General features: G+C 54.6%; 2 protein-coding genes across 7 annotated transcripts in view; both read left to right on the top strand.

The window, feature by feature from the left end:
• The first annotated feature begins 105 nt into the window (after window positions 1-105).
• On the top strand, window positions 106-6,808 carry RXRB (retinoid X receptor beta). 3 transcript variants are annotated; one of them, XM_087858134.1, is made up of 10 exons: window positions 106-549; window positions 1,217-1,623; window positions 1,975-2,131; window positions 2,501-2,680; window positions 3,772-3,944; window positions 4,343-4,472; window positions 4,670-4,802; window positions 4,906-5,009; window positions 5,316-5,421; window positions 5,526-6,808. In XM_087858134.1, the coding sequence occupies exons 1-10, from the start codon at window positions 318-320 to the stop codon at window positions 5,671-5,673; spliced, it is 1,770 nt and encodes a 589-aa protein (XP_087714260.1). In that variant the 5' UTR covers window positions 106-317; the 3' UTR covers window positions 5,674-6,808. The 3 variants fall into 3 exon arrangements, with proteins under 3 accessions (XP_087714260.1, XP_045651481.1, XP_045651480.1); XM_045795525.2 differs by having other exon boundaries at window positions 110-549; window positions 1,217-1,464; window positions 4,918-5,009; XM_045795524.2 differs by having other exon boundaries at window positions 110-549; window positions 1,217-1,464.
• Window positions 6,809-7,635: 827 nt separating this feature from the next.
• The window catches only part of COL11A2 (collagen type XI alpha 2 chain), a 29,147-nt gene continuing 13,177 nt past the window's right edge, over window positions 7,636-23,605 (top strand). Inside the window, exons 1-30 of one of the 4 annotated variants that reach the window (XM_045795530.2) lie at window positions 7,636-7,858; window positions 8,137-8,284; window positions 10,927-11,076; window positions 11,213-11,423; window positions 11,876-12,038; window positions 13,472-13,663; window positions 14,543-14,620; window positions 15,272-15,334; window positions 16,001-16,180; window positions 18,314-18,373; window positions 18,475-18,516; window positions 18,766-18,828; window positions 19,165-19,239; window positions 19,704-19,790; window positions 20,053-20,109; window positions 20,277-20,330; window positions 20,419-20,472; window positions 20,568-20,621; window positions 20,812-20,865; window positions 21,074-21,127; window positions 21,210-21,254; window positions 21,373-21,426; window positions 21,859-21,903; window positions 22,086-22,139; window positions 22,327-22,371; window positions 22,510-22,563; window positions 22,810-22,854; window positions 23,091-23,144; window positions 23,276-23,320; window positions 23,532-23,585. In XM_045795530.2, coding sequence (XP_045651486.1) covers window positions 8,203-8,284; window positions 10,927-11,076; window positions 11,213-11,423; window positions 11,876-12,038; window positions 13,472-13,663; window positions 14,543-14,620; window positions 15,272-15,334; window positions 16,001-16,180; window positions 18,314-18,373; window positions 18,475-18,516; window positions 18,766-18,828; window positions 19,165-19,239; window positions 19,704-19,790; window positions 20,053-20,109; window positions 20,277-20,330; window positions 20,419-20,472; window positions 20,568-20,621; window positions 20,812-20,865; window positions 21,074-21,127; window positions 21,210-21,254; window positions 21,373-21,426; window positions 21,859-21,903; window positions 22,086-22,139; window positions 22,327-22,371; window positions 22,510-22,563; window positions 22,810-22,854; window positions 23,091-23,144; window positions 23,276-23,320; window positions 23,532-23,585 — 2,268 coding nt within the window. In that variant the 5' untranslated portion in view covers window positions 7,636-7,858; window positions 8,137-8,202. The remainder of the gene's footprint in view (window positions 7,859-8,136; window positions 8,285-10,926; window positions 11,077-11,212; window positions 11,424-11,875; window positions 12,039-13,471; window positions 13,664-14,542; window positions 14,621-15,271; window positions 15,335-16,000; window positions 16,181-18,313; window positions 18,374-18,474; window positions 18,517-18,765; window positions 18,829-19,164; window positions 19,240-19,703; window positions 19,791-20,052; window positions 20,110-20,276; window positions 20,331-20,418; window positions 20,473-20,567; window positions 20,622-20,811; window positions 20,866-21,073; window positions 21,128-21,209; window positions 21,255-21,372; window positions 21,427-21,858; window positions 21,904-22,085; window positions 22,140-22,326; window positions 22,372-22,509; window positions 22,564-22,809; window positions 22,855-23,090; window positions 23,145-23,275; window positions 23,321-23,531; window positions 23,586-23,605) is intronic. The other 3 variants (XM_087858133.1, XM_045795532.2, XM_045795533.2) reach the window with 3 other exon arrangements.

The raw sequence follows: 23,605 nt of genomic DNA, 5'->3' as shown, positions 1-23,605 counted from the left end.
CTCTGGCGCGCATGCGCGGGTGTGGAGGTTATTTGAGGGGAGGCTGGGCGAGGCCGGCTAACAGGGCCGAGGAGACCGCCTCCTCCGTTTCCAACTAGACGAGGGGGCGGGAACTAGCGCCGAGACTTCCCGTCTATACCAAGATGGCTGCCATATCGGCGCTGTCATTTTGGTACAGAGCACATCGAAGCGCTTAATTCGACCCGGTTCAGGCCAGAGTCTTTTTCTCTGGGGCTTCCTCGTGCTCAGCTAGTCCCCTGGTCAATATTTGGGAATCCCTGGTACCTCTTCGGTATCCTTGCACTCAGCCAAGAATCATGTCTTGGGCTGCTCGCCCGCCCTTCCTCCCCCAGCGGCATGCCGCAGGGCAGTGTGGGCCGGTGGGGGTGCGAAAAGAAATGCATTGTGGGGTCGCCTCCCGGTGGCGGCGGCGACGGCCCTGGCTGGATCCCGCAGCGGCGGCGGCGGCGGCAGCAGCCGGAGAACAACAAACCCCGGAGCCGGAGCCGGGGGAGGCTGGACGGGACGGGATGGGCGACAGCGGGCGGGGTGAGTGTCCTAGCGGACGGACAAGCGAACCAGTGACCGCGTTATCTGCGACCCCTCCCCCCGTCCCCTGGCGCTCTTTCCCTGGCGCTCCCGCCCCCTTGTTTGTAAACATGCGTCCCCTCCCTCCCGAGGGCCTTAGCGCCCTCCCCCCCGGGGCGGGGCGGGGAGGGGGAGCTTCCGCCCTCCTAGCTTTGGCTGTTTGAGGTCCTACAATCTGGAGGTCCCGGGCGTGGGACACGAGTCCTCGAGTTTGGGACTCTGGATGGTTGAAGGCAGATCCTGCGTCCTAGGAGGGGTCTCTTCCGCCTCTTTTCCTTGTACAGTCCGGCTACAAGCTGGGAATGGAGGGGCCGTCAGTTCCACCCCACGTGCTGCCCCACCCACATAAGACATGTCTGGCTTTGGGTGACCAAATGCATTGCTTGGAATTCTCCCTCGCCTGAACTAGCCTGTCTTTTGTCAACCCCCTCCTCTCAGCGCAATTAGGAGTTAAACCGTGTTTGACAACAGGGTCTTTCTGGACATGAGGATGAGTGGGGTGGGTTGGAGTGGGGTGCGGCGGGGGATTAGAGAGAATTAAAGTCTCCAGTTGGATGATCTAAGACTCATTTTCTCTTTTTGTCTTTCTGTCTGTGTGTCTCTGTGCCTGTATGTACCCCTCCCTCAGACTCCCGAAGCCCAGACAGTTCCTCCCCGAATCCCCTTCCCCAGGGGGCCCCTCCGCCTTCTCCTCCTGGGCTACCCTTACCACCTTCAGCAGCCTCATCCCTTGGAGGCTCCGGGGCCCCACCCCCACCCCCGATGCCACCCCCCCCACTGGGCTCCCCATTCCCGGTCATCAGCTCTTCCATGGGGTCCCCTGGTCTGCCCCCTCCAGCTCCCCCAGGATTCTCCGGGCCTGTCAGCAGTCCCCAGGTGAGAGGTCATGGCTCACTGACTGCCTCTCCACTTTCATTTCCTTGTTTTCCTTGTGACCCCAGATCCTTGTGTGAACTTCCCCATGGCCCACTGACCTTCCAGTCCTCTAATCCTGGCAGGCCTGTGGTCCTTGTGAGACCCCTTGCCCTTTCTGAGGTGACTGATATTTCAGTGCATGCTTCCTCCCCAGCTCTATAAAAGAACCCTGATATTCTGATGTCCCTTTCATCTATCAGTTATTTTTGCCCTTTTTGTCCCATCCGCCATCCTGAGATACATGCCCTTCAGGGCCCCTGTATTGCACAGTTTCAGGGAAAACTGTATGTCTAATCTCTTTGGGGTTGTGCTCCAGGGGTGGCCCTTCACATAGACTGCAGTGTAAATCATGTCCTCTGTAATGTGCAATGCAGGGCCCTGCCTCGGTGGTAGGGGATGATTTCCATGATCTCTGAGAGATTCTCCTTCCCAATGAGTCTCCCTGTGACTTCCCTATTTCCCCCATCCCAGATTAACTCAACAGTGTCGCTCCCTGGGGGTGGGTCTGGCCCCCCTGAAGATGTGAAGCCACCAGTCTTAGGGGTCCGGGGCCTGCACTGTCCACCCCCTCCAGGTGGCCCTGGGGCTGGCAAACGGCTCTGTGCAATCTGCGGGGACCGAAGCTCAGGTATGGGGCTTAGAGGATCACCAGAGAGAAAGAAAGAGTCTGGCATTTACCATCACCTGTGGGATTCCCAGGGACTCACAGGGTTGCATTGGAGCAGGTGGGTGGGGGGAAGCCTGGTGATAGGTAAGGAACCTGAAGCTCGGATATGGGATGGGGGATGGTCAGAGGAAAGAGGGGGCTGGTATAATAGGGTTTTTGAACAGTGAGGAGCGTGGGACTGGATCATCCCTTGTGTCCAGGTTCCCCATCTCTGGATTTGGCAAACACACAATGGATTTAAGCTAAGTTTGCTGGGGGCAAGTTGGCAAGAGACTTAATGGTGAGGGATCTCTGTGCAGCCTTGTTGTTGCTATTCCCCTCGCCTTGTAGGCAAACACTATGGGGTTTACAGCTGTGAGGGCTGCAAAGGCTTCTTCAAGCGCACCATCCGTAAGGACCTGACGTACTCGTGCCGGGACAACAAGGACTGCACTGTGGACAAGCGCCAGCGAAACCGCTGTCAGTACTGCCGCTATCAGAAGTGCCTGGCCACCGGCATGAAGAGGGAGGGTAAGGGCTGCGTCAGCCAGGCTTCCTGGTCTACGCTGTGGGAGAGGAGGGAGGAGGTGGAGGGAGACTGCAGGAAACCACAGACTACACCTCTCAGGACTGGACTGTTCTCTCTCCTCCTCCAGAGGGCGATATTTGATTTCTCTCTTCCCTCATCAGCTCTTGTCCCTGGTATCCTGCTCAGTTCTCTTGAGTTTCCTTCTTAATGGGGGTGCTTTTCTGTGGACTGCCCGGATGACCCCTCCCTCCCTAGTGCTAGGGTAGGATGACCTTTCCTTACCCACGATGGGCTTCTCTTTCTCCCCTTAAGTTACCTGAATAGTCCCTCCTCTTTGACCCGATGGTTGCTTATCTGTGGTCCCTCCTGCAAAGTCTGGGACTCCACTCTTTTAAGTTACAGACTTTACTGAAGATCTCAGGGCTGCCTTCGCTTTTCTTTATCTTATTTTCTTAACTCTGATTCTGAAATTCTTAGATACTTTGTGGTGTCTTAGTCAAGTCGCTCATTTTAGAGAAGATGAGCCTGAGGACTGGTTTTCCCAAGGTCATGTAACAAAGGAGGGGCAGGGCTGGGACCAGAACCCATCCTTGAAGACCCAGGCCAGTGATCCTTTCACTGCCTCTCTGTTGAATCAGGAGAGCATCAGATTTGCAGTGAGGCACACTTGGGTTTAGATGGATGACTTGACGTATTATGTGAACTTGGGCAAGCTGTCTAACTTCTCCAAGCCCTAAATTGTTCATTGTTAATAACAGGGATAAGAGCTCACAGGATTCTTACAATAATTGAGGAAATGTTGAAATGTATTTTCACATTTCTTACCATGTAGTTGGTCCTCAGTTTAAACGTTAGCTTTCTCCCTCATCCTTTACCCTCCCTTCCCCTCCTCTTCTTGGTTTATTTTTTAGCCCTTTTATAACTCCTGATTCCAGACTGCCCCTAGTCCACCATTGCTAGTGACTCCCCCAACTCCTATAAATATCTCCTAAGGGCCGTGAGAACCCTGATAAGACCCTAGGGACATTTCACATCCCCTCATGGCTGATTGTTGACTTTCCCCTTTTTCTTTTCCTCGTTTTCCCATCCCCAGCGGTACAGGAGGAGCGTCAGCGGGGGAAGGACAAGGACGGGGATGGGGAGGGGGCTGGGGGAGCCCCCGAGGAGATGCCTGTGGACAGGATCCTGGAGGCAGAGCTTGCTGTGGAGCAGAAGAGTGACCAGGGCGTTGAGGGTCCTGGGGGAACCGGGGGTAGCGGCAGCAGCGTGAGTGATGGGGTCAATCCAGTCTCTTTCCTGATGGGGGTTGGGGGATGGGAGTCTAGGTTGTTTCTATTTCCCTCTCCACTCCCTTTCCCTCCCAACCCCCCCTAACACTGCCTGGGACTGGAAGTACTGCCAAACAAGGTCTGTCAAACATCTGAGGTGGGTGTGATAGTTTTTTCTGTCCCCATCCCAAAACAACCCAGTGGCAGAACCACAGAGAAGTCCTAAATACGTAATTGTTTTCACGAATGCCAGAGGAGAAGCCTGACTTACATGGATTGGTTCAGATGGTTTGAAGGGAGACTCCTTTAAGCAGGTGGTGTCAGAAACCTCTTGCAAGGGGGGGCTTCCACTGTACCTCTAGACCTTCCATAACTCTTACCCCTCCTCCCCTGCAGCCAAATGACCCCGTGACTAACATCTGTCAGGCAGCTGACAAACAACTATTCACGCTTGTTGAGTGGGCGAAGAGGATCCCACACTTTTCCTCCTTGCCTCTGGATGACCAGGTCATTTTGCTACGGGCAGGTCAGTGACCTTGGATCCCCTTGAGCTCTTGACATATGACCCCTGCTTGACCTTCTGACCTTCAGTGACCCAGTGCATACTTACATACCAAGGGGGCCAAGTTCATTGACCTCACCAATTCTTTTTCTCTTCTCCTGATATGCTTTGAATCCCATGGTCTGATCTCTGGCTCCCGACCCTTGCTGCCCCCAACCCAGGCTGGAATGAGCTCCTCATTGCTTCCTTCTCCCACCGATCCATTGATGTCCGAGATGGTATCCTCCTCGCCACAGGTCTTCATGTGCACCGCAACTCAGCCCATTCTGCAGGCGTGGGAGCCATCTTTGATCGGTCAGTGGCCCTCGGCTGGGCTGGCCTGTAGGTAGAGGGGGTGGGGCTATAGGCTGGTCCGTGTCCAAGGCTGGCTGAGCTGTGACCTTTGAGTGACCTGCAGGTCCCTCTCCAGGGTGCTGACAGAGCTAGTGTCCAAAATGCGTGACATGAGGATGGACAAGACAGAGCTTGGCTGCCTGAGGGCAATCATTCTGTTCAATCCAGGTAAGAGGAGGATCACCCCTGTCTCTCAAGACCAAGGCAACCTTGGAGCCTCCTCTTCTCCAGAGACTCCTAAGTTACCCAGCTATCCCCCTCAACCCGGAAATCTCCCAGCTGACCAAGAAAAACCCACATCCACTGATACATTCCCCTTTGACCCCGTTCCATAACTTGCCCTGCTTCCCTTGCCAGGCATCTGGTAAAGGGCCAGTAGGTGGGGCCCAAAAGGGACATTGTGTGGGCCACATTTCCACATTTGTGCTGACTTGATTTGTCGTCTTCTTCCTCCTCTTTTCCCTGCCATCCCAGATGCCAAGGGCCTCTCCAACCCTAGTGAGGTGGAGGTTCTGCGGGAGAAAGTGTACGCATCACTGGAGACCTATTGCAAGCAGAAGTACCCTGAGCAGCAGGGACGGTGAGAAGGAGCTGTGGGGGTGAGGGGTTGTGGGGTGCTGTGAGGGTGTGTCCAGGGCCCATGTGGTTCCAGGTTCCAGCTGTCTTCTCCCACCTCTACCTCAGGTTTGCCAAGTTGCTGCTACGTCTTCCTGCCCTCAGGTCCATCGGCCTTAAGTGTCTAGAGCATCTGTTTTTCTTCAAGCTCATTGGAGACACCCCCATTGACACCTTCCTCATGGAGATGCTTGAGGCTCCCCACCAGCTGGCCTGAGCCCAGACCCAAACGTGGTTCTCCTCACACCTGAGGAGTACACATCTGAGGGGGACTCCAGCCTTGAGGCATGGTGGGGAGGGGCCATGCCCTAGAATCTTGGTGGGGCGAGGAGTCCAGGGCAGAGCTGAGACCTCCGAGGGGATCCATAAACCCTCCAGGAGGTTTGCGTGATATCCCAAGTCAGAGGGGACCCCAGATCCTTGTGAGGGCTGGACCTCTCCTTCAGTGGCCTCGAGTCTCTGAATTTGTCTGGGTCTGCCATGATTTGGGGTGATTTCTCACCCTCTGCCTGGAACGATCTCTCCCTCCCCCAGCACAAAGCACTGGCCTTGCTCACAGGACCTTGCTTCCTTCTCATCTTGCCTCACTTAGCTACCCATGTGAAGAGAGAAAATGGGAATTCGCCCAGAGATGGATATTGGGGGGCAGGCCCCCCAAACTGACGGACATGGGAATAGCGGTCTGACAGGCCTTCCTTGAGGCCTTGACAGCCTTGACAGTAGCCCAGCAGGTGGGGGCTACTCTGGAAGAGGGAGGGGCCCTGTCACTCTCTCCTGTCCAGAGTCCCTCTCACACTTCACCTCCTGCTGCAGACTGAAAAATAAAAAGATGGTGGTGGTTAAGGGGTGGGTGGAGATGTAGGAACCCATCTGCTATTTTTAATTTCCTCTGAGGATAGAGACTTGCAGTTAGACTCAAAGAAGTACTGTACTTTCCCAGGTTGACTAAGAAATGCCAGTGGTGGAGGTGGTGTTTGGGAAAGGCTGGGCCCTGAGGTGGTCTGTCCCTGGAGCCCTTCAAGCACTGGCCTTCCCAACCCCCTCCCCCATCCCTTCTTGTCTTATTAGGGGAAGGGGCCTGGGATGTGATGGCAGGGTGGGGCAGGGGCTGGTTTGATGAGTAGTCCTCCGGCCCTTCCCTTCACAGCCTTCCCCCAGACCTGGGCACACACAGTGTAGCCTGGGGGACACAGGACCCTGGCCTGAGAATTGAGGGGGGATGGTCAGCCTGCAGAGATGGGGTGCTGGGGCTGCATGATTTTTGCCCTGCAGCTCTTCTCTCTGGGGTTCCTTTCCCTTCTCTTTCACTCACACATAAAATAGCTTTCAAATTAAAATCGCTGTTTTCTGGACTGAGGTGACTGTATTGGGGGGGCAGGACTGCGTCGGCTGCGTGTGGGGGGGTATCCGGTTGGGAGCTCGGGACACGCTCCCTTGACGCCGCCGCCGAGGTTCCCTGGGGCCCGAGAGGCGGGTACAGGGTGGGGGACACAAGGCACGCTTTGTCGGGGAGGGGGGGAGAGGGTGTGCCAGGCTGGGGGCGGGGCTGGCCGGAGGAGGAAGAGGGGGGCGGCTGATTCTCAAAGGCGCCTTGTTCGCTTGCGCCCTCCTAGCGCCAGCGGGCGGCGGCGCCTCGGCTCGTTCCCGTGTTCTCCGGCCGCGCCGCGGGCTCCGGGCACACCCGGCGCCGTGCCCGTCCGTGGGGGCACACCGGGCGCTTCGCGCGGCGCCCTCCTCAGGCGATGCCCGCCCGGAGGCGACCTCTCGTCCCTGAGTGACCCTTTTTCCCCGCACTCTTCCAACTAGCTCGACGGCCCCCTCATGTCTCCGCTGGGTCCCTTGCAACTTGGGCTCCCGGACTCCCTGACCTTGTCCTCCCGTTTTCATCTCCTTGGACCTGATTATTCTGTGTGGGTCGGGCTGTCCGGTCTCGCTCTTTCTATCCCCACGCCGGATCCCTCTGCCTCCCCTCTAACCACCTGCCCCCGCCCCTTGCAGCCATCGGGTAGCAGGTCCCCAGTCACTATCTATAGCCTAGTCTATAAATACCCCCGCCCCAGGCCGGCTCTGTAATTACACTGGGCGGGGCGAGGGGAAGCAATTATGGAGACCTGATAGGGGGGAGATAGAGACACCCCCCCCCAGGCCCGCCTCTCCCCTCCCACTGTGCCCTAAGTCCCGCCCAGGACTGCTGAAAAGGGCCTCTGGGCCCCAGGTGGGAGGGAGTTGAGGTGGGGGCTTGGACTGGACCTCTGGGTCCTAGAAAAGGAAAGGGCAAGGGAAGAGGTATTAGGGTTCCCGAAAAGGTAATCGGGTACAGGCCATTCAGTCTCTGCAAGGAGCAAGGGAGAGCAGTCTGAGGGTCAGCGAAGGAGGGCTCCCGTCCCCCCACCCCCAACCAGGTGGAGATCGAGGGTGGGGTTTCTCCTCGGTGGCTGTGGGCGGGCGGCTGGAGAGCGGGGGCTGGGCGGGGGGCGGGGGCGGGGTGGGGGCTCTGGGCCGCCGGGGTGGCGGGGGACACACAGGAGCAGCGGCCACCGAGGAAGGAGCAGCGCCAGAGCCCCGACGGCGCCTGGTTGCATGGATCCGGGCCGCTGAGAGCTGTCGCTACCCGACAGCCTCTGACCTCCGCGGGACCCCAGCGTCCGAGGCTCAAAGCCTGCTCATTCTCTCCTGTCAGCCTTGGGGCGTTCTACGCCTCTGGCCGCCCATAGGTCCCTGGGACCCGGCGTTCGGGTCGCCAGCCATGGAGCGGTGCAGCCGCTGCCATCGCCTCCTCCTGCTGGTACCGCTGGTGCTGGGGCTGAGCGCGGTCCCCGCCACGGCAGGTAAGAGGAGTCCAGACGCCTGCGTCCTCAGAGTCAGGCTGCAGCTCTCAGTACCCCCTGCGTAGGGGGCAGCTGATGCCTGGGACAGAGCTTCTAAGTCCAAGAAGGGGATTTTGGGGGCTAAGGGTCCAGGCTGGAGGGCAGGTCACCTGGGTCCCTTGGAACCAAGGTAGGGATCTCTTTGCCTCCTTGAAGTGACTGGGAGAGGGCAGGTAAGGCTGAAAGGTGGAGGCTCACCTTGAAGAGTGGGACTAGATGCTGGGGTACTCCAGGGAGAGCCGAAGGTGGCCAGGGCTGGTGTAGTCCAGCAGATGCTGGGGTGGAGAGGTAGATGCCAGTGTTGATGGGTGAGGATTGTGTGTATTCTGGGCTTTCTATCTATATGAGAGGGGAGCATCTGTGGGTCAGTGCAGAGCCTAGTAAGTAGAGAAAGAAGGGACACCTGGACTATTTGTCCCACTGGCTTCCCAGACAGGATCCCCTTCCCCCTCCCTGTGCCCTCGATGCTGCCACGCGGCTGGCTCTGGGGAGCACTGGGGCTGGCTGCCAACAGGACGGCCGCTGGACAGGCTGGGATCAGGTGTCTGAGGCCGGAGCCAACTCTTTGCATTCCTGCCCCACCCCTCCCCCTCTGGCCAGCGGGGCTCCCCTGGGACCCTGGTGTCCACAACCCCAATCTTTTCCTTCTTTTCCCCAGGATCCAGAAGTCCTGGCGCTTAGGAAAGGGGTTTGATGTTGGACAGGAGGGGGCTGGGAGTACCTGGGTCCTGGGCAGGCAGGAGCAAGCTTCCCACTACTGGCAACCCCGAAAGCTGATTTGCATATAACTCCACTATTCATTTCTTCTCCGTTCTGGAGAAAAAATGGTCAGAATTGCAGCATAAAGGATTTGGATTAGATTACAGAAAGAAGAACTTCCGAGATGTGAGGAACATGAGGCTGAGGGAAAGAAATAGAAGTGTGTGATGCCTGTGGACTCTTGGAGCCTTTCTGAGGGAGGAAAGGAATCCTCTAGCATGGATGCGGGGGATGGCTGAGATGACTGTCTCTTATTTTGGGGCCAAGGGCTAGAGATGGGACTCTATAGGGAAATGGGCTAGTGTGGGATTCGTAAGAGTAAAAAAATGGGGCATTTGGAGGCCAAAGGTAAAGTGGTGGGGGTGATGGGGCTACCAGTGAGGAGCCTGTGGGGCAGACCCAGGCCAGAGTCAGTGGGCACATATGTGGCCTGAGGTGGGCAGATGGGTGGGCAGACCTGTAGGTAGGTCATCCATAGGATGGAACTATACTCCTGTGGGGTTTGGTGAAGGGCGGGGGCTTCTGAGGTCTCCTTGGCCTGGGGTCTCTGTGAGTCTCTGTGTCTCTGTCTCACTCACCCTTCCTTTCTCAAAGCAGCCCTTGTGTGTTGGTGTTTGCGGAGCTGCCACACTCAGGGGCCAGGCTAGGGCGAGGGGGGTGGTGAAGGGGAGGGCAAGGCCGTGGTTTTCCCGGCTCCTGGACTCAAAGGGCCTTTTCTCTGCCTGTCTGCCCCACCTCACCCGCCCCACCCAGCTCTACTCTTCCGATCACTCTGGCCTCTGCCCTGCCCCATGCTTCTATGAAAATTTTGCTGGACTTTCTTTGGGATTTTTCCAATCTGGAGCTGATGGCATGAGGAGTGTGTGTACCAGGGAGGAAATGAAGGAAAGGTGACCTTTGTCTTCCAGGGAGTTTGAGCTTGAGGAAGCTGAATTCTAGGTGGATAGCGGGGATGGCCTGGGTCTTGAATCTTTGGATCTAAGAGGTGGGGGTAGTGGGGCAGGGTTGAAGTTCCAGGTGTGGGGAGCTTGCCCGGGTTTTGGGCAAGGACTCTGATGGGATCCACAGATGTGTGGCTTGGGGCCCTGGACCTGCTCCGGCTCCTCGTGGCAGCTTCTGGCCCCCCCTCTGCCCCCCAGCCCATCTCCCGATCCAGGGGCACAGGCTCCTGGGATGGCTCTTTCTGCTGTCTCCTTCCTCAGCATTGTCAGAGTTGTCCCCACCCCCAAATGTGGGCACTGAAGCAGCTTGAAGCCCCATCCCCATAGATCTGCCTCTCTGCTCCCTCCCGAGTGGCCCCCCTGCACCGCCTGTGCCCAGGATGATCGATTGCCCAGATGTTGTTTGTGCTGGAGATACGGGAAAGAGGCCAGAGACCCAGAGACCCAGAGATATGGAACGGGAGTGAGAGAGGGAGAAAGACGGGGGAGAGAAAAGCATAGAAAGAGTGTGAGAGAGGTAGAGAAAGACAGAAGAGACAGGAAGACAGAAAGATCAGCAGATCCAGAGATAGGAAGAGTGAGAGAGACAAAAAAGGGGAGATGGTGGAGAGTAGAGAGAGATTCATAGGTTGAAAGACAGAGATAAGGAGAGACTGAGTGAATCACACTTGGAGGGAGAGGGTCAGGCTTCATGTGGAGCTGAACACAGGGCCAGTGCTGCCCTCTTCCAGGTGACTGTGGTTTCCCATCCACTCAGGGCCCTACAGGGCAAGTAAGGGAGAGGTGACCTTCGCCTTCAGGAAGCTTGAGCTCTAGGAAGCTGAGTTCCAGACTCCAAATACCCCCATATCTTGGCCCTCCTGAAGGTGTGTCCCTTCTCCTGATCCTCATGGACTCTCCCAGGTGCACCCCCTGTGGACCTGCTCCGGGCCCTGAGGTTCCCCTCCCTTCCTGATGGCGTCCGGAGGGCGAGAGGCATCTGTCCGGCTGATGTGGCCTACCGAGTGTCCCGACCCGCCCAGCTCAGTGCACCCACCCGCCAGCTCTTCCCAGGTATGAGTGACATGGTGGAGTAGTGAGAGCTGGGGGAGGTCACGGGGTGGGGTCTAGAATCAGACACCGGAAGGGAAGGGTTTTATGGCTCTTTTTGCCTCTCATTCCACCTGGTTGTGTCTCTCTCGGGTACCAGGAGGTTTTCCCAAAGATTTCTCATTGCTGACTGCTGTCCGGACCCGCCCTGGCCTCCAGGCTCCCCTCCTGACTCTCTACAGTGCCCAGGGTGTCCAACAGCTGGGCCTGGAGCTTGGCCGACCGTTCCGCTTCCTGTATGAGGACCAGACTGGACGGCCTCGACCCCCGGCTCAGCCAGTCTTCCGAGGCCTCAGCCTAGCAGATGGCAAGTAAGTCAGTTCGCTCCTCTGGTCTGCCTGGACTGCCCTCAGGAGCTCCCCTCTGGCCACTGGCCCCAGAACCCCCACTCTCTGAACTAGGAAGCCCTGCCAACCCTTTTGGCCACACCTCACCTGCCTACTGCCTGAACTTCAGACACTTCTGGCCCAGAGTTTGGGCTTTAGAATTTAAATCCTTGCGTGTAGTACTACCCTGTACCTTGGCAAGTTAACTTTTTTAAGCCTCAGTTTCTATGGCTATAATATAGGGATGATAGAATCACGACAATCAAATGAGAAAGGTATGGCCTGGTGCCTGATGCATTGTAAACACTCAGTAAATAGCTTCGATGATTCCTACTGCTATTATCATTGGCTCCAACCCTCCCATCAACTGCTCTCCAGCCCTGTTGACTCCCCCCACCCCCTCAGTCAGTCACGTGAACCACTCCCCCCATGACCAGGTGGCACCGTGTGGCTGTGGCTGTGAAGGGCCAGTCTGTCACCCTCATAGTTGACTGCAAGAAGCGGGTCACCCGGCCTCTCCCCCGAAGTGCTCGTCCACTGTTGGACACCCATGGCGTGATTATCTTTGGTGCCCGTATCCTGGATGAAGAAGTGTTTGAGGTAACCAGAACATAGAACAGAGTGATTTCTGGTCCCGTATCTTGTGCCTGTTCCCCTTCTGGCCCCAGGACTCCATCTTCTTATAGCCGAACCCTTCATTTGAGCTCTCATGAATCTATTTCCATTTCCTATCCTCAAGGCTAATTTTCTTTGTAGGAGAATTAGGTGCCCACTTATATGGCAGGACAGCTGTCTTTATCAGTATTCATCAGTCCACCTGTCCATTCATCCCTTCAGTCAATCTCTCTATCTGCACTCACCCATCCGTGTACTCATCTAACACCCACCGTCCATTATGCACTCACTTACCAATCAAGCATTCAGGTTTGTATCCACCCACTTGCCCATCTTCCTCTGCCCAGCCACTTTCTTCTCACTCATCCATCAATCTATCCATCTTTAACCTATCCATTTATTCACTCATTCATCCAGCCACCCAACCCATCTACCCATGCATATGAGGATGCATGTATTCATCCATCCCCTCATTCACCCACCCATCTCCTCACCCACCCACTCTCCATCCAAACATTCATTCATTCACATATTCACTTCCATCCATCTATCTACCAATCTGTTTCCTCTACTCCATACCTTCATTTATCTACCCACCAATCCTCCCATTCATTCATTCACCATCCACCAACCCTCCCATTCAGTCAGTCATGCATTTGAGCCCCCATTCATTTATCCATCCATCCACCCATCCACCTTTCATCCATCCACCCACCCAGCCAGTCAATATTCTCTGAATGTGCTGTCCCAGTGTCAAGGGGAACACAGCAGATTAATATAAGGTCTCTATTATTCTCAGGAGCTCCCAATTCCTCTTTGAAGATAAGACAATAACCCCAAACTATAATACAAGACAGGGTGTGCTAAGTTCCATGTGTGGGCACAAATAAATGCCCTTGGAATTCAAATGTGGCTTCCCTCTCCCCCATTTCTAGAGGTCCTGAGAATTCTCATCATCACTGCCATTGGAAGGTCAAAGCAACTAAAGCTGGGCCACTGTTTCCAGAAGCCTTTGTGGAAAGGTTCATGCATTACCACAAAGAGCAGAGGTAGACAAACAGTGTTGGATTTAGAGTTGGAATGTTTGAATTCTAGTCCTGAGTCTACCATTGCAAGTGACCTTGGGCCAGTCATTGCCTCTTCGAGCTTTCCTGAATGGAATATTTGAACAAAAGACATAAATATCCTTGTTCTACTGATTTTCCAGTTGTAGTGAAGGTCCAATGGGATAATGGATAAGAAGGTCCTTTGAAAACTGAAAAGGACTGTGTACATGGGAGGGCTGATAATGACCTTCTCCCATTAGGTCATTTTACCTAGGATTGGTTCTCATCCTGTGTCCCAGACTCGACCCTCTATCTCTCTCTGAAACCCTCTCTGCCTCCCTCCACTGTTGTTCCTTCCCCATGTCTTTGCAGGGTGACATCCAGGAGCTTGTCATTGTCCCAGGGGTGCAAGCTGCCTACGAATCCTGTGAACAGAAGGAGCTGGAGTGTGAGGGAGCTTGGAGGGAGAGACCTCAAAAACAACAGTCTCACAGAGCCCAGAGATCTCCAAAGCAGCAGCCATCAAGACTTCATAGGCCACAAAACCAGGAACCTCAGCGACAGGTGAGGGAGCTGGGCAAACCCCAAACCACAGCACACTCCAGGAAGGGAAGGTACCCAGACACCTCCCCAGGGGAATTCCCCCAATGTTCCAGAGCTCCCTATCCTACTTGGGGCTCCTGTTCTCCCCTCCACTAGAGCCACTCCCCAACCATGCCTCCCTCTCTCAACCATCACTCCCTCCTCCCAGTCCTCATTCATCAACCTTTTTATTTTCAATTAAAAATAAAAAGAGTCATTATGAAAGACTTCATGGCTGGGATCTGTGTCCCCTGCTCATGTCTCCTTTCCTCTGCCAGTCTTTCTCGAACTATGTCCTTGGGTTTCCCATCCCTTCCTTGAATTAAGAGATTGGGGGGCAGTGTGTATGTGTGGGATAAGATGCAGGGACAGAGGATGTAGCAGAGTAGGAGAGAGACAGAACCAGGAAGAAAAGTTGAAATGGTAAGACCTAGGAGGAGAAATGGGGAGGAGCAGGAGACGGAGAAAATCCCAGAAGAGTGCTGAGTCTATGGAATTCTGTGTTGGGGCCCAGTCTCTGGCCCCCTGCTGTGGAGGTGCAGAATAAAGGGCTGGGTGGCAGGGGGAGGAAGGGAAAGAAGACTGTGGATTGGGTGGGGTCCAGATGGTTAGGGTGACATATATGATCTGGGGTCAGTGGTCTGAAGGTCGGATGGTCAATCTCTTAATTATGTGTGCTTCTGTCCCACATGTGGGACCCACGTCCCCACTTCTCCCCATCTCTCTCAATCCCCAACCCCTCTTTTCATCCCCAACTCCTACCCCATTTCCAAACTCCCGCACCATCCCCTCCTCTCCCTCTCCTCACCCTTTTACCCTTACCTCTTCCTACTATTCCCACTGCCCCTTCCCGAACCCCAGCCCGCTGAGTCTTTCTACTATGACTACGAGACCCCCTATTACGATGCGATGACTGCAGGGACGACCCCTGATTATCAGGTAAACTTGAGGGACCCCTTAGTTTCTTTCCTTCCTCCCACCACCCCTTGCAAACATCTCTTATGTCACCTTCCTCCCCTCTTAACATGTGGGCAGAGACATCATATATTTAGATTATGGGAGTGTCCTCACTGCCCCCTCCCATGTCTCTCTGCTACAGAGGCCACCGAGCCCCAACCGCAGGGCTCCCCCTCTCCCCAGGGGGCATCGGACCCCTCCCAGAAAGCCTACCCCACCTGCCAAGAGGTCAGCAGCCCGGCAGGCGCCCCCTTCACCAGGCCGGAGGCCCTCTCGAATTGGAGGTTCCGGCCCAGCAGGGGGCCTGCCTCCCCCCTTCCGACGCCCAGCAAGGAGGGCAGCTCCCCCCACTGCCCGGGCCCCCCCCAGGACCAGAGGAAGCGGTTACCGGCAGGTAGAGCCGGGGCATCCAGATCTGTGCCCCCAAACCTCTATGACCTCGGAGATTTACTCTCCCCAAACTGTCCCCCCTCCAAAGGGGCTGCAAGATCTGAGATTACCCCCACCCCCCTCCCAGGACAGACAGACACTGCCCACAGTGGGGACAAGGTGCTGCTTTGCCTCCCCTCCCACTAACCTCTCTCCTTCCTTTCCACCCTATGTTACTCTTCTCCCCCTTCTCCTTGGGGTTAGGACCCCACCCCAGGTGAAGAGGAAGGAATCCTGGAATCAAGCCCCTTGCCACCCCCTGAGGAGGTAACTCCATCCCCCACCCTCACCCCAGCTGGGGCCAGTGGGCATCTGTGGCCCACTCCCCTTGCCCCATGTCATCTTGGTGAATCAGCTCTTCCTCTGGCCGGAGGTCTCTTTGTCATATCCATTTGTGATCTTTCAGTCACTCCAGACCTATTGGCCTGCTTGTCTTCCTAAGTGCAGCCATTTTTCTTCAGTGTCCATGTCTCCTTCCATTATTCTCTGATTCTGGAACAACCTCTTCCCCATGTTGGTGTCAAAGGTTTTCATCATATTTCTGTTCCCAGGAGTCTTCTGTCCGTGCTATCACTTTTTCTGTTCTCTCTTTTTCCATCCATTTTTTTGGTTATTCTCTGGACTCCTTTGTCTACGATTATCTCCACAGACTGTCTACTCTGTGTCCAGCCCTCCGGCCACCCTTCTTCCTTCTTTAATTCATCATTTCTTCCCACCAGTCCCATTTTTGGGGCATCCCTCCTCATTTTGGGCCTTTGATGGCCCTGCCCTTTCTATACAACCACTTCCCTTGCTCTTCTTGGGAGAAAAACTCCAATCCCAGTTATCCTCGAATCCTTTGGGCCAGAAGTTGCCACACCAAGGGGTCCAGGGAAAACCTCCTCTCAGCCCTAATGCCCCCATCTACCCCTCTCCCTCCCCATCCCCGGGAAGGAGCAGACAGATCTCCAGGTCCCCTCCACAGCCGACAGGTTCCTGACAGAGGAATATGGGGAGGGTGGCACAGACCCCCCAGCAGGGCCCTACGATTACACCTATGGCTATGGGGACGATTATCGTGAGGAGACGGAGCTTGGCCCTGCCCTGTCTGCGGAGACAGCCCCCTCGGGATCCGTAAGTGAAAGGAGCTCCTCCTCCATTCTTGACCTTCAGTGGGAGCTGTAAGAATTGCTTCCTATTGTTTCTGATTATTGTCTATTGGCTGCAAGCTACTTCCCATTGATGATTTGCCTTTTTCTGTTCACGTAAGATGTATATGTTGCTTGAAAGGATGACTTTCTGCTTTCCCTTGCCCTGTGACACTTCATGGATCCTTCTGGTCAGGGCAATTGGGATTGTCTTTTCTTTTTAAATGGGTGGCCACTTTCTGTCTTTCTTGGCCACTTTCTATCTCAAGCTATATTTCATTAAGCTTTTGGCCAATAATCCCCTACTTTTTGTCCATTGTCAGTCTGTCTCCATCATTTCTTCTTGGTAAAAACAATTTCTTATTCATGTTGCTGCTGAATGATCTAACTTCCTATGTCATGTTTTCTAACCTACAGGTCACTGCCTGTCTGTCCTTTCCTGTCTTCCTTGGCCATGGCACCCATCTTGGTGACTGTCACAATTTGTACTGGAAGGGACTTATTTGTGTTTTGGCTCTAATTTTTCATGCTGTCTTGTAACAATTTCCTTTGCTAATAAGCCACTTCCTGTGTGTCTCAGGTCATCTAAATCATAAAGTTTCCATTGTGGGCCTAGATATTTATCATTGCTACTTCCTGTGTGTACTAGCCTTGATGTTTGTGTTTTCTGAAAGAATTGCCTCTTGTTGTCAAATCCCCTTTCCAGGAGTCACTTTTTGTCTGTTTTGTGAGCGTCTTCTTTCTCTTAGTCATGGTAGCCATGTTGTTGTTGAAGGTCCACTTCCTGGATCTTCTTTTCTTGGCTGCTTCCTGTCTGTCCAACCACTTCCTGTTTGTCCAGTTCATTTTCTAGCCATCTTGGCCATGTTTAATTTTTCTTGGCCCTGGCATCATTCTTGCTTCCAAGTGTTTGTCCCTTTGAAATGTCTCCCTTAATTGTTTCTCATGTCTTCAACCACTCCCTCTCAGTTGGGAAATTTCCTGTCTACTCCATTCATCTTTTGCTTGCCTTGCAATTAGAGCTGCCTCCTCTACCCTGCTGCCTCATCCCACAATTTCCTTCTCTAATATTGCCACCCTTGACCCTATGCTGCCTTTCCCTTCTGCTGCTTTCTGGAAATTTGGGGTCGATCTGAGATATGGGAGAGTTTGGAAATTCGTCATTGCTGTTTGGTCAGGATGGAGGTGGAGGGGTGCATTCTGAAGATCTTTGTTGGGAGAGTTGGGGGTAGGGTGGGGAATGATTTCCATTCTTCCCATCCTTATCTTAGTTCTGGCCTCAGTGTTGGGAGTGGGCATCTGAGAAGTGTGGAAAAGAAGGAACTGGTGGGCTTGGAGTATAAATGAGGGCCAGAGGAAGGGCGTAGTGTCCTTGCTGGGAGAAACTGGGGGTCTGCTCTGGGGCTTGAGCAATAGCCCAAGAACTGTATTTTTCCAAAAACCAGTTACGAGGCCTGACTTTGGGATATCAGTGGGGACTTCCCTCCAATTCTACTTTGAGTATGGATGTTTAACCTCTGGAGAGTATTTAACTTGTGAACCCCTTGAAATTCTAAGAAAAATTCTGTGTGTAAGGGCATATACTTTTTCTTTCCTGGAAGAGACTTCTTGGATCATATCAGATTCTCATATGGATCCATGCCCTCCCTTCAAACCCCAATAAAAATCAATCCACTATCTTAGAGAGATGCTTATTTGGATTGCAGTAAGGGTGAGGTAGTTGATAGTTTCTTAAAGTTCTAAGGATTCCTGGAGTCACAGGGAGTTTGGGGAATAGGGTAGAGTCCTCCAGAAGAGGGTTTGGGAAGGTTGGGGGGGGATTTGAATTCCAGGAAAGGTGTGAAGACCTTCCTGAAAGAGGTTGTCAGGGAGATGAGGAAGTTTGTTTGCTAAGATGGGGCAGGGAGTTGGAAGGTGGAGAGCCCTGAGGTCTCTTTGGAGGGCTTGGGAGATCTGTGAAGAGGGATTCTTAGGGGAGGGCTGGGAGATTTTACAGGTAGGGTTGGGGAGGTCTCTAGAGTATCTGAGACTGAAGGAAGGTGGGAATTGGGATGGGGGCAGTCCTGGTGTCCTGGCTGCTCACAGGCCCCACTGGGGGTTACATGTGTGTCTCCTTCAGGCTGCCCGTGGACCCCGGGGACTGAAGGGAGAGAAGGGGGAGCCTGCGGTGCTGGAACCTGTAAGTCACTGTTGGTCACTGAGCTGAAGGGGGGGGGAAGAAGAAAAGGAGGTGGGGGTGCTAGCCCTGTAGCCTCTGACTTTTAACCTTTGGCTCTACAGGGTATGCTAGTGGAGGGGCCTCCTGGCCCAGAAGGCCCTGCGGTAAGTGTAGCTGTGACCCATTAGCCTCCATTCTTTTCTCAGAGACCCTTCTTACACACTCGTCTATGCCTTCTCACACACTCGTCTCTGCCTTACTCACATATGCCCATGCCTCCTTCTCAGAACTCTGGAGAATCCTTCCGAAGCTTCCCAGATCCTCAAATCTCTTTTGTAGAGACAACCCCTCAGCCACATACCCCTCTTCTATCTGAATGCCCACACCTGACCTACTCCTTTTTTGTTCCTCAGGGGCTGATTGGTCCCCCTGGCATCCAGGGCAACCCAGGTCCAGTTGGAGACCCTGGCGAGAGGGTAAGGGAGTAGCGCGTGTGTGTGTGGCGGGGGCTGGGGAGAGGACTGCAGAGAAGCATCTAGTACCCAACAGGGGCACTAAGCTCAGTAATTCCTCATTAGCTGGCTGATGAATGAACAAGGGGCTGGTGTGCTCCCCAACACCCAGAAAGGAGGACAGGCTCTGGTTGGGGAGGGGAGTAATCTGGTGTCTCACCCTCATTTTTCTGTATGGGGGTGGGAGGATTCAGGAAAGATGTAGGGAAGTCTGTATTTATTCTGTAGAGGGCTTCAAAATGATGCCAGGACCCTAACATTCCCTAACTGTCATCTATCCTCATTTTCTCCCTATTCCAGGGCCCCCCTGGCCGAGCAGGGCTCCCTGGATCGGATGGGGCCCCTGGCCCTCCTGGCACATCTCTCATGCTCCCAGTGAGTTGTCCTCTGGACTTTGGAATGGGAAGGGCAGGGGAACTGTGTTTTGTCACCAAGAACCAAAAGACCAGGAAAGCTAAGGCGGAGTCACTAAAGACCATCAACACAAAGAGATTGATCTTTGAGGTGGATGGACTAGGGCCTCATTAGATGACCTAGAACCAAACATGGATCATCTAAACCTGGGCAGAAAATCCTACATTTCAGGGACTCTAGAACAAAAGGAGAGTTTTTCTGGAGGAAGAGGCCAGAGAGTGGGGAAGGAAAACAGGAGTAGTTTCTGAAAACCTCTACATGATTATCTGAAAACCTTCCTGGGAGACACTGGAGGAGGGCATGGGCTGGGGGGTGTCTCTGAACCTGGGGGATGGGGCAGAAGTGCTGGATGAAGCCTTTGGCTGGGAGGGTCACATGGGTTTCCTGGAAGAGAATCTGGACCTTTCTTTCTCTCTACCCCTCAGTTCCGGTTTGGCAGTGGTGGGGGTGACAAGGGCCCTGTGGTGGCAGCCCAGGAGGCTCAGGCCCAGGCGATTCTGCAGCAGGCACGGGTAAGTAAGGCTGGAGGGGGTGTTGGTGAAGGGAGGGGTATGGAAGGCAAGCGAAGACTTTAGGAGGGGTTGGAAATGTAGGTTGGAGTAAATGTGGGGCAGGGTAATGTCTGGGTTGGTTTGGGGCTGAGAGGGAGGTTGGGGAAAATAAAGGCAGTAGAATGAGGATTAGGAATAGAAGGGTGAATATAGAGTGTGTACTGGGGTTGGGAGTTCTCCTGCTGCCTCTTCTTCAGCTCTGCTGTGTCCCCTGCTCCCCTAGCTGGCGCTCCGGGGACCCCCTGGCCCCATGGGATACACAGGCCGCCCTGGACCCTTGGTGAGTGAGTTGGATATTGGGGTAGGGAGTTCTTTATTCATGTGTGTGGGTACGGATAGTTCTGGAAAGGGACCAAGTTGAAAGTTATTTTGCTATGTTTGGAGAGGGCTTTGAAGTCATTGTTGGGTGTGTCCTTCAACATAGCCACTCTCTCTTCTCCGTCACAGGGACAACCTGGGAGCCCTGGCCTGAAAGGAGAATCAGGAGACCTAGGACCTCAGGTAACAAGCCCCACCCATCTGATCTCCCATCTAGTGCCTCCCTTTCTGTCTATGCCCTTTAACCCTGCCCCTTACTCTCTCTCACCAGGGCCCCAGAGGACCTCAAGGCCTCACAGGCCCTCCTGGCAAGGCTGGGAGAAGGGTGAGTGGGGATGTGGTGGGTGTGGGTGGGAGACAGGACTTAGAGTGCGGGGGACTATGCCTCTGTTTGCTCTCACACTTCCTTTGCACCGCCAGGGCCGAGCGGGTGCTGATGGAGCGCGAGGGATGCCTGGAGAACCTGGAGTGAAGGTAACAGGCATGGGTCCTTCTCTGTTGCCTGTGACTTCCAGCCCCATCTCTAAGCTCATTTGTTTTCTGGGGATGGCCAAGTTCCCAAGGTTTCCCCATGAAGTGGCACCTCCCCACTTAGGACACAGTAGGGAGGTATGGGGTGGGAAAAAGGGCTGGGACCTCACTTGGGCTGACCCTCTTCTCCTAGGGTGACCGAGGTTTTGATGGACTCCCAGGGCTACCTGGGGAGAAGGGGCACCGGGTGAGTATATTGGGGGTAATGCATTGTGATGAGGTGTAGACCTTCTGTGGAGGGGTGGAGAGGTAGGGAGCTCAAGGCAAGGGAAGGAGGCTGAGGGTCCCAGCAGGAGCTCAATGGATGAAACCGATTTGTTAATTGAATAGGGTCAGTGTCTGCCTGTGCTAGGGGCTCTGAGGCCCTAAGTCTTACCTGTTCCCTCTTTTTCCAGGGTGATACTGGTTCCCAGGGCCTTCCTGGTCCCCCTGGTGAGGATGGAGAGCGGGTAAGTATTGTGGCCAGGGCAGGGGCCCCATATGGGAGAGGCATGGAGGACGAGGCTGATTTACTGTGTCCTCCTCCTTCAGGGAGATGACGGGGAGATTGGGCCTCGGGGACTGCCTGGAGAGTCGGTGAGTGTCCAGAGGGTTGAGGGTGGGGCTATGGGGATGCCAGAGGAGGGATATGGACACAAAAGGGACACATTATCTCTTGCCTATTATGTCATATCTACCCCTCACCTGATTGCAGGGACCTCGAGGTCTCCTTGGCCCCAAAGGCCCACCTGGTATTCCTGGACCCCCGGTATGTGACTATCCCTGACTTCTGACCCTGACCTCACCCCCTGACCTTTCCAACTCTCCACCCTTCCTAGCTGCCTCTCCTCCCCCACCTCCATTTCCTCCTCCCTGGCCCTACTTAGCTCTGCTCCAGGCTTTAATCCCAGGTGCCCTTACGGGGTCCTATGGTACAATGCACCAAAGGCTCTGAGCATAGCTTTAAAAAAATCCTCAAGGAAAACAAAACAAAAACCCATAAACCCACAGACCCATAGACCCACGCCCTGTGGATCTGGGCTGGCTATGTTTGCTTAGGTTTAGGATGGATTGGAGGTCTGACCAATGTGAGGCTGCCCCGTCCCACCCTCTGGAATGGCCGGACCTCCCAGAAACCACAGGTCCTTCCAGGACCCAGGACTCACCTTCCAGCCATGCTTACGCCCCTCTCATGTTTCAGGGAGTCCGAGGCATGGATGGTCCCCATGGTCCCAAAGGGAGCTTGGTGAGTAACAGGCATGGGGACACCACCCGAACCTTAGCCAGTGTTTCCTTGGTGACCATTTTGACCGACTGCCTGCTTCCGATTCTTGTGCTCCTACTATCTCAGCTAGGACTCAGCTCTCCGCCCTAAGTTTGTTCTGTTGCCATCTTTTTTTTTACTTCTGCCTGGTTGCTTGTTTCTAGGGACCCCAGGGAGAGCCAGGACCTCCTGGACAACAGGGCACTCCTGGAACCCAGGTGAGTTGTCCTGTCTAACCCCTCCCCATCATTAACAACTTCCCCTGGGCTCCCACAGTGGGTCAGACCCTGGATGGAAATTAATGGTCTCAAGCTCCACCACTCATGTTCTGAATGGGATGCTGGCTATAGGAGAGAGCAGCCCACTCTTGTGGGGCCCCTGTGACTTTTCTTTCTCTCTGTGTAGGGTCTCCCTGGGCCCCAGGGTGCCATTGGGCCTCATGGAGAGAAGGTAAATGACTAAGTAATTGGGGGACAGGGGATATGCTGGGGGGGGGTTGTAAGGAGAGGCTTGAATGTGCGGCTAGGACTTCAGCCATGGTCTGATCTGATCCCTCTTGTGACCCTGCGCCTACTCATCTTCCTGCAGGGCCCTCAAGGGAAACCGGGGCTCCCTGGCATGCCTGGCTCAGATGGACCTCCGGTGAGTGGGTCCCCACCTCTTAATCCAAATTCTACTTGACCCTCCACCCCAGTGAATGGCCTCCAAGTGCCCTTTAGTGACTATCCACACAGGGTGTCCCTCACACTGGGAGGTCACTGGTGGTGCTTGCCTCTGGTCAGTTGGCTTCATTAGGGCCACAAGGGGAAGTGGGGTTAAGAAGTGAAGGGAGGGGTGCAGGGAAGGTAACAGTGGCCAGTGGTCACATCTTCCTTCCCCTATCCTCAGGGTCACCCTGGAAAGGAAGGTCCCCCTGGAACCAAAGGAAACCAGGTGAGCTCTTATATACCTGCTTTCACCCCTGAGGCAGTTTCCACCCTGACTCTGGGGCCTCAAAGTCCTTGGAATTTCCTTGTCTTATCGTTCACGTGGCTCTGAAGTATTCTCAGTCCCATGCCCTGTATCCCTATCCAGACTCCAATGTAGTCTCTATTGTTTCTTCCACCCCCTGAGGCCTCCACAGTCACACCCTGAGACCCCTTTTTAGATACTTTTCTTTCTTCTCCCAGGGTCCATCTGGACCTCAGGGTCCTCTAGGATACCCAGGACCTCGAGGTGTCAAGGTAATGGACAGCCAGGCTGGGAGATAAAGGACTGTGATTGGGGGAGCCAGCTGGGGTCTCAGGAGTTTGATCCTTCCAATCCAACCTCCATCCCTGATCTCTCTCTGTCTCTGTCTCCCTTCTAATTCTAGGGTGTGGATGGAATTCGTGGTCTGAAGGGTCATAAGGGTGAAAAGGTGAGAGATGTGTCTCTAGCTTCCCAGCACCTCCATCCTGCCCCACACCACCCCTTCTGCCCAGCTCTCACCCCATTTCCTTCCCTCCAGCCTGCCCTGCGCTGCTCTCCAGCGCTGAAATCCACCCTTCCACCCATGTTTTCTGAAATGCTCCATTTTACCTCCTGACCCCCCATCATCTCTGGTGACCTCTCACCCCCATCTTTTTCAGGGCGAGGATGGTTTTCCCGGGTTCAAAGGGGACATGGGCGTGAAAGGTGACAGGGTGAGTTGAAACCCACACAC

This window comes from Ursus americanus, chromosome 32 (assembly GCF_024610735.1).
Source record: "Ursus americanus isolate L20-20 chromosome 32, mUrsAme1.1.p, whole genome shotgun sequence".
Taxonomy (NCBI): Eukaryota; Metazoa; Chordata; class Mammalia; order Carnivora; family Ursidae; genus Ursus; species Ursus americanus.
This window is presented reverse-complemented; position numbering and strand designations above follow the sequence as displayed.

Excerpts from the sequence above, each read along its gene's own strand:
- RXRB (XM_087858134.1), top strand. The coding sequence starts at position 318 with ATGTCTTGGGCTGCTCGCCCGCCCTTCCTCCCCCAGCGGCATGCCGCA. Across the intron at positions 1,624-1,974 it reads GACCCCTTGCCCTTTCTGAG|ATTAACTCAACAGTGTCGCT; the intron begins GTGACTGATATT and ends CCCCCATCCCAG. Across the intron at positions 4,473-4,669 it reads GGTCATTTTGCTACGGGCAG|GCTGGAATGAGCTCCTCATT; the intron begins GTCAGTGACCTT and ends CCCCCAACCCAG.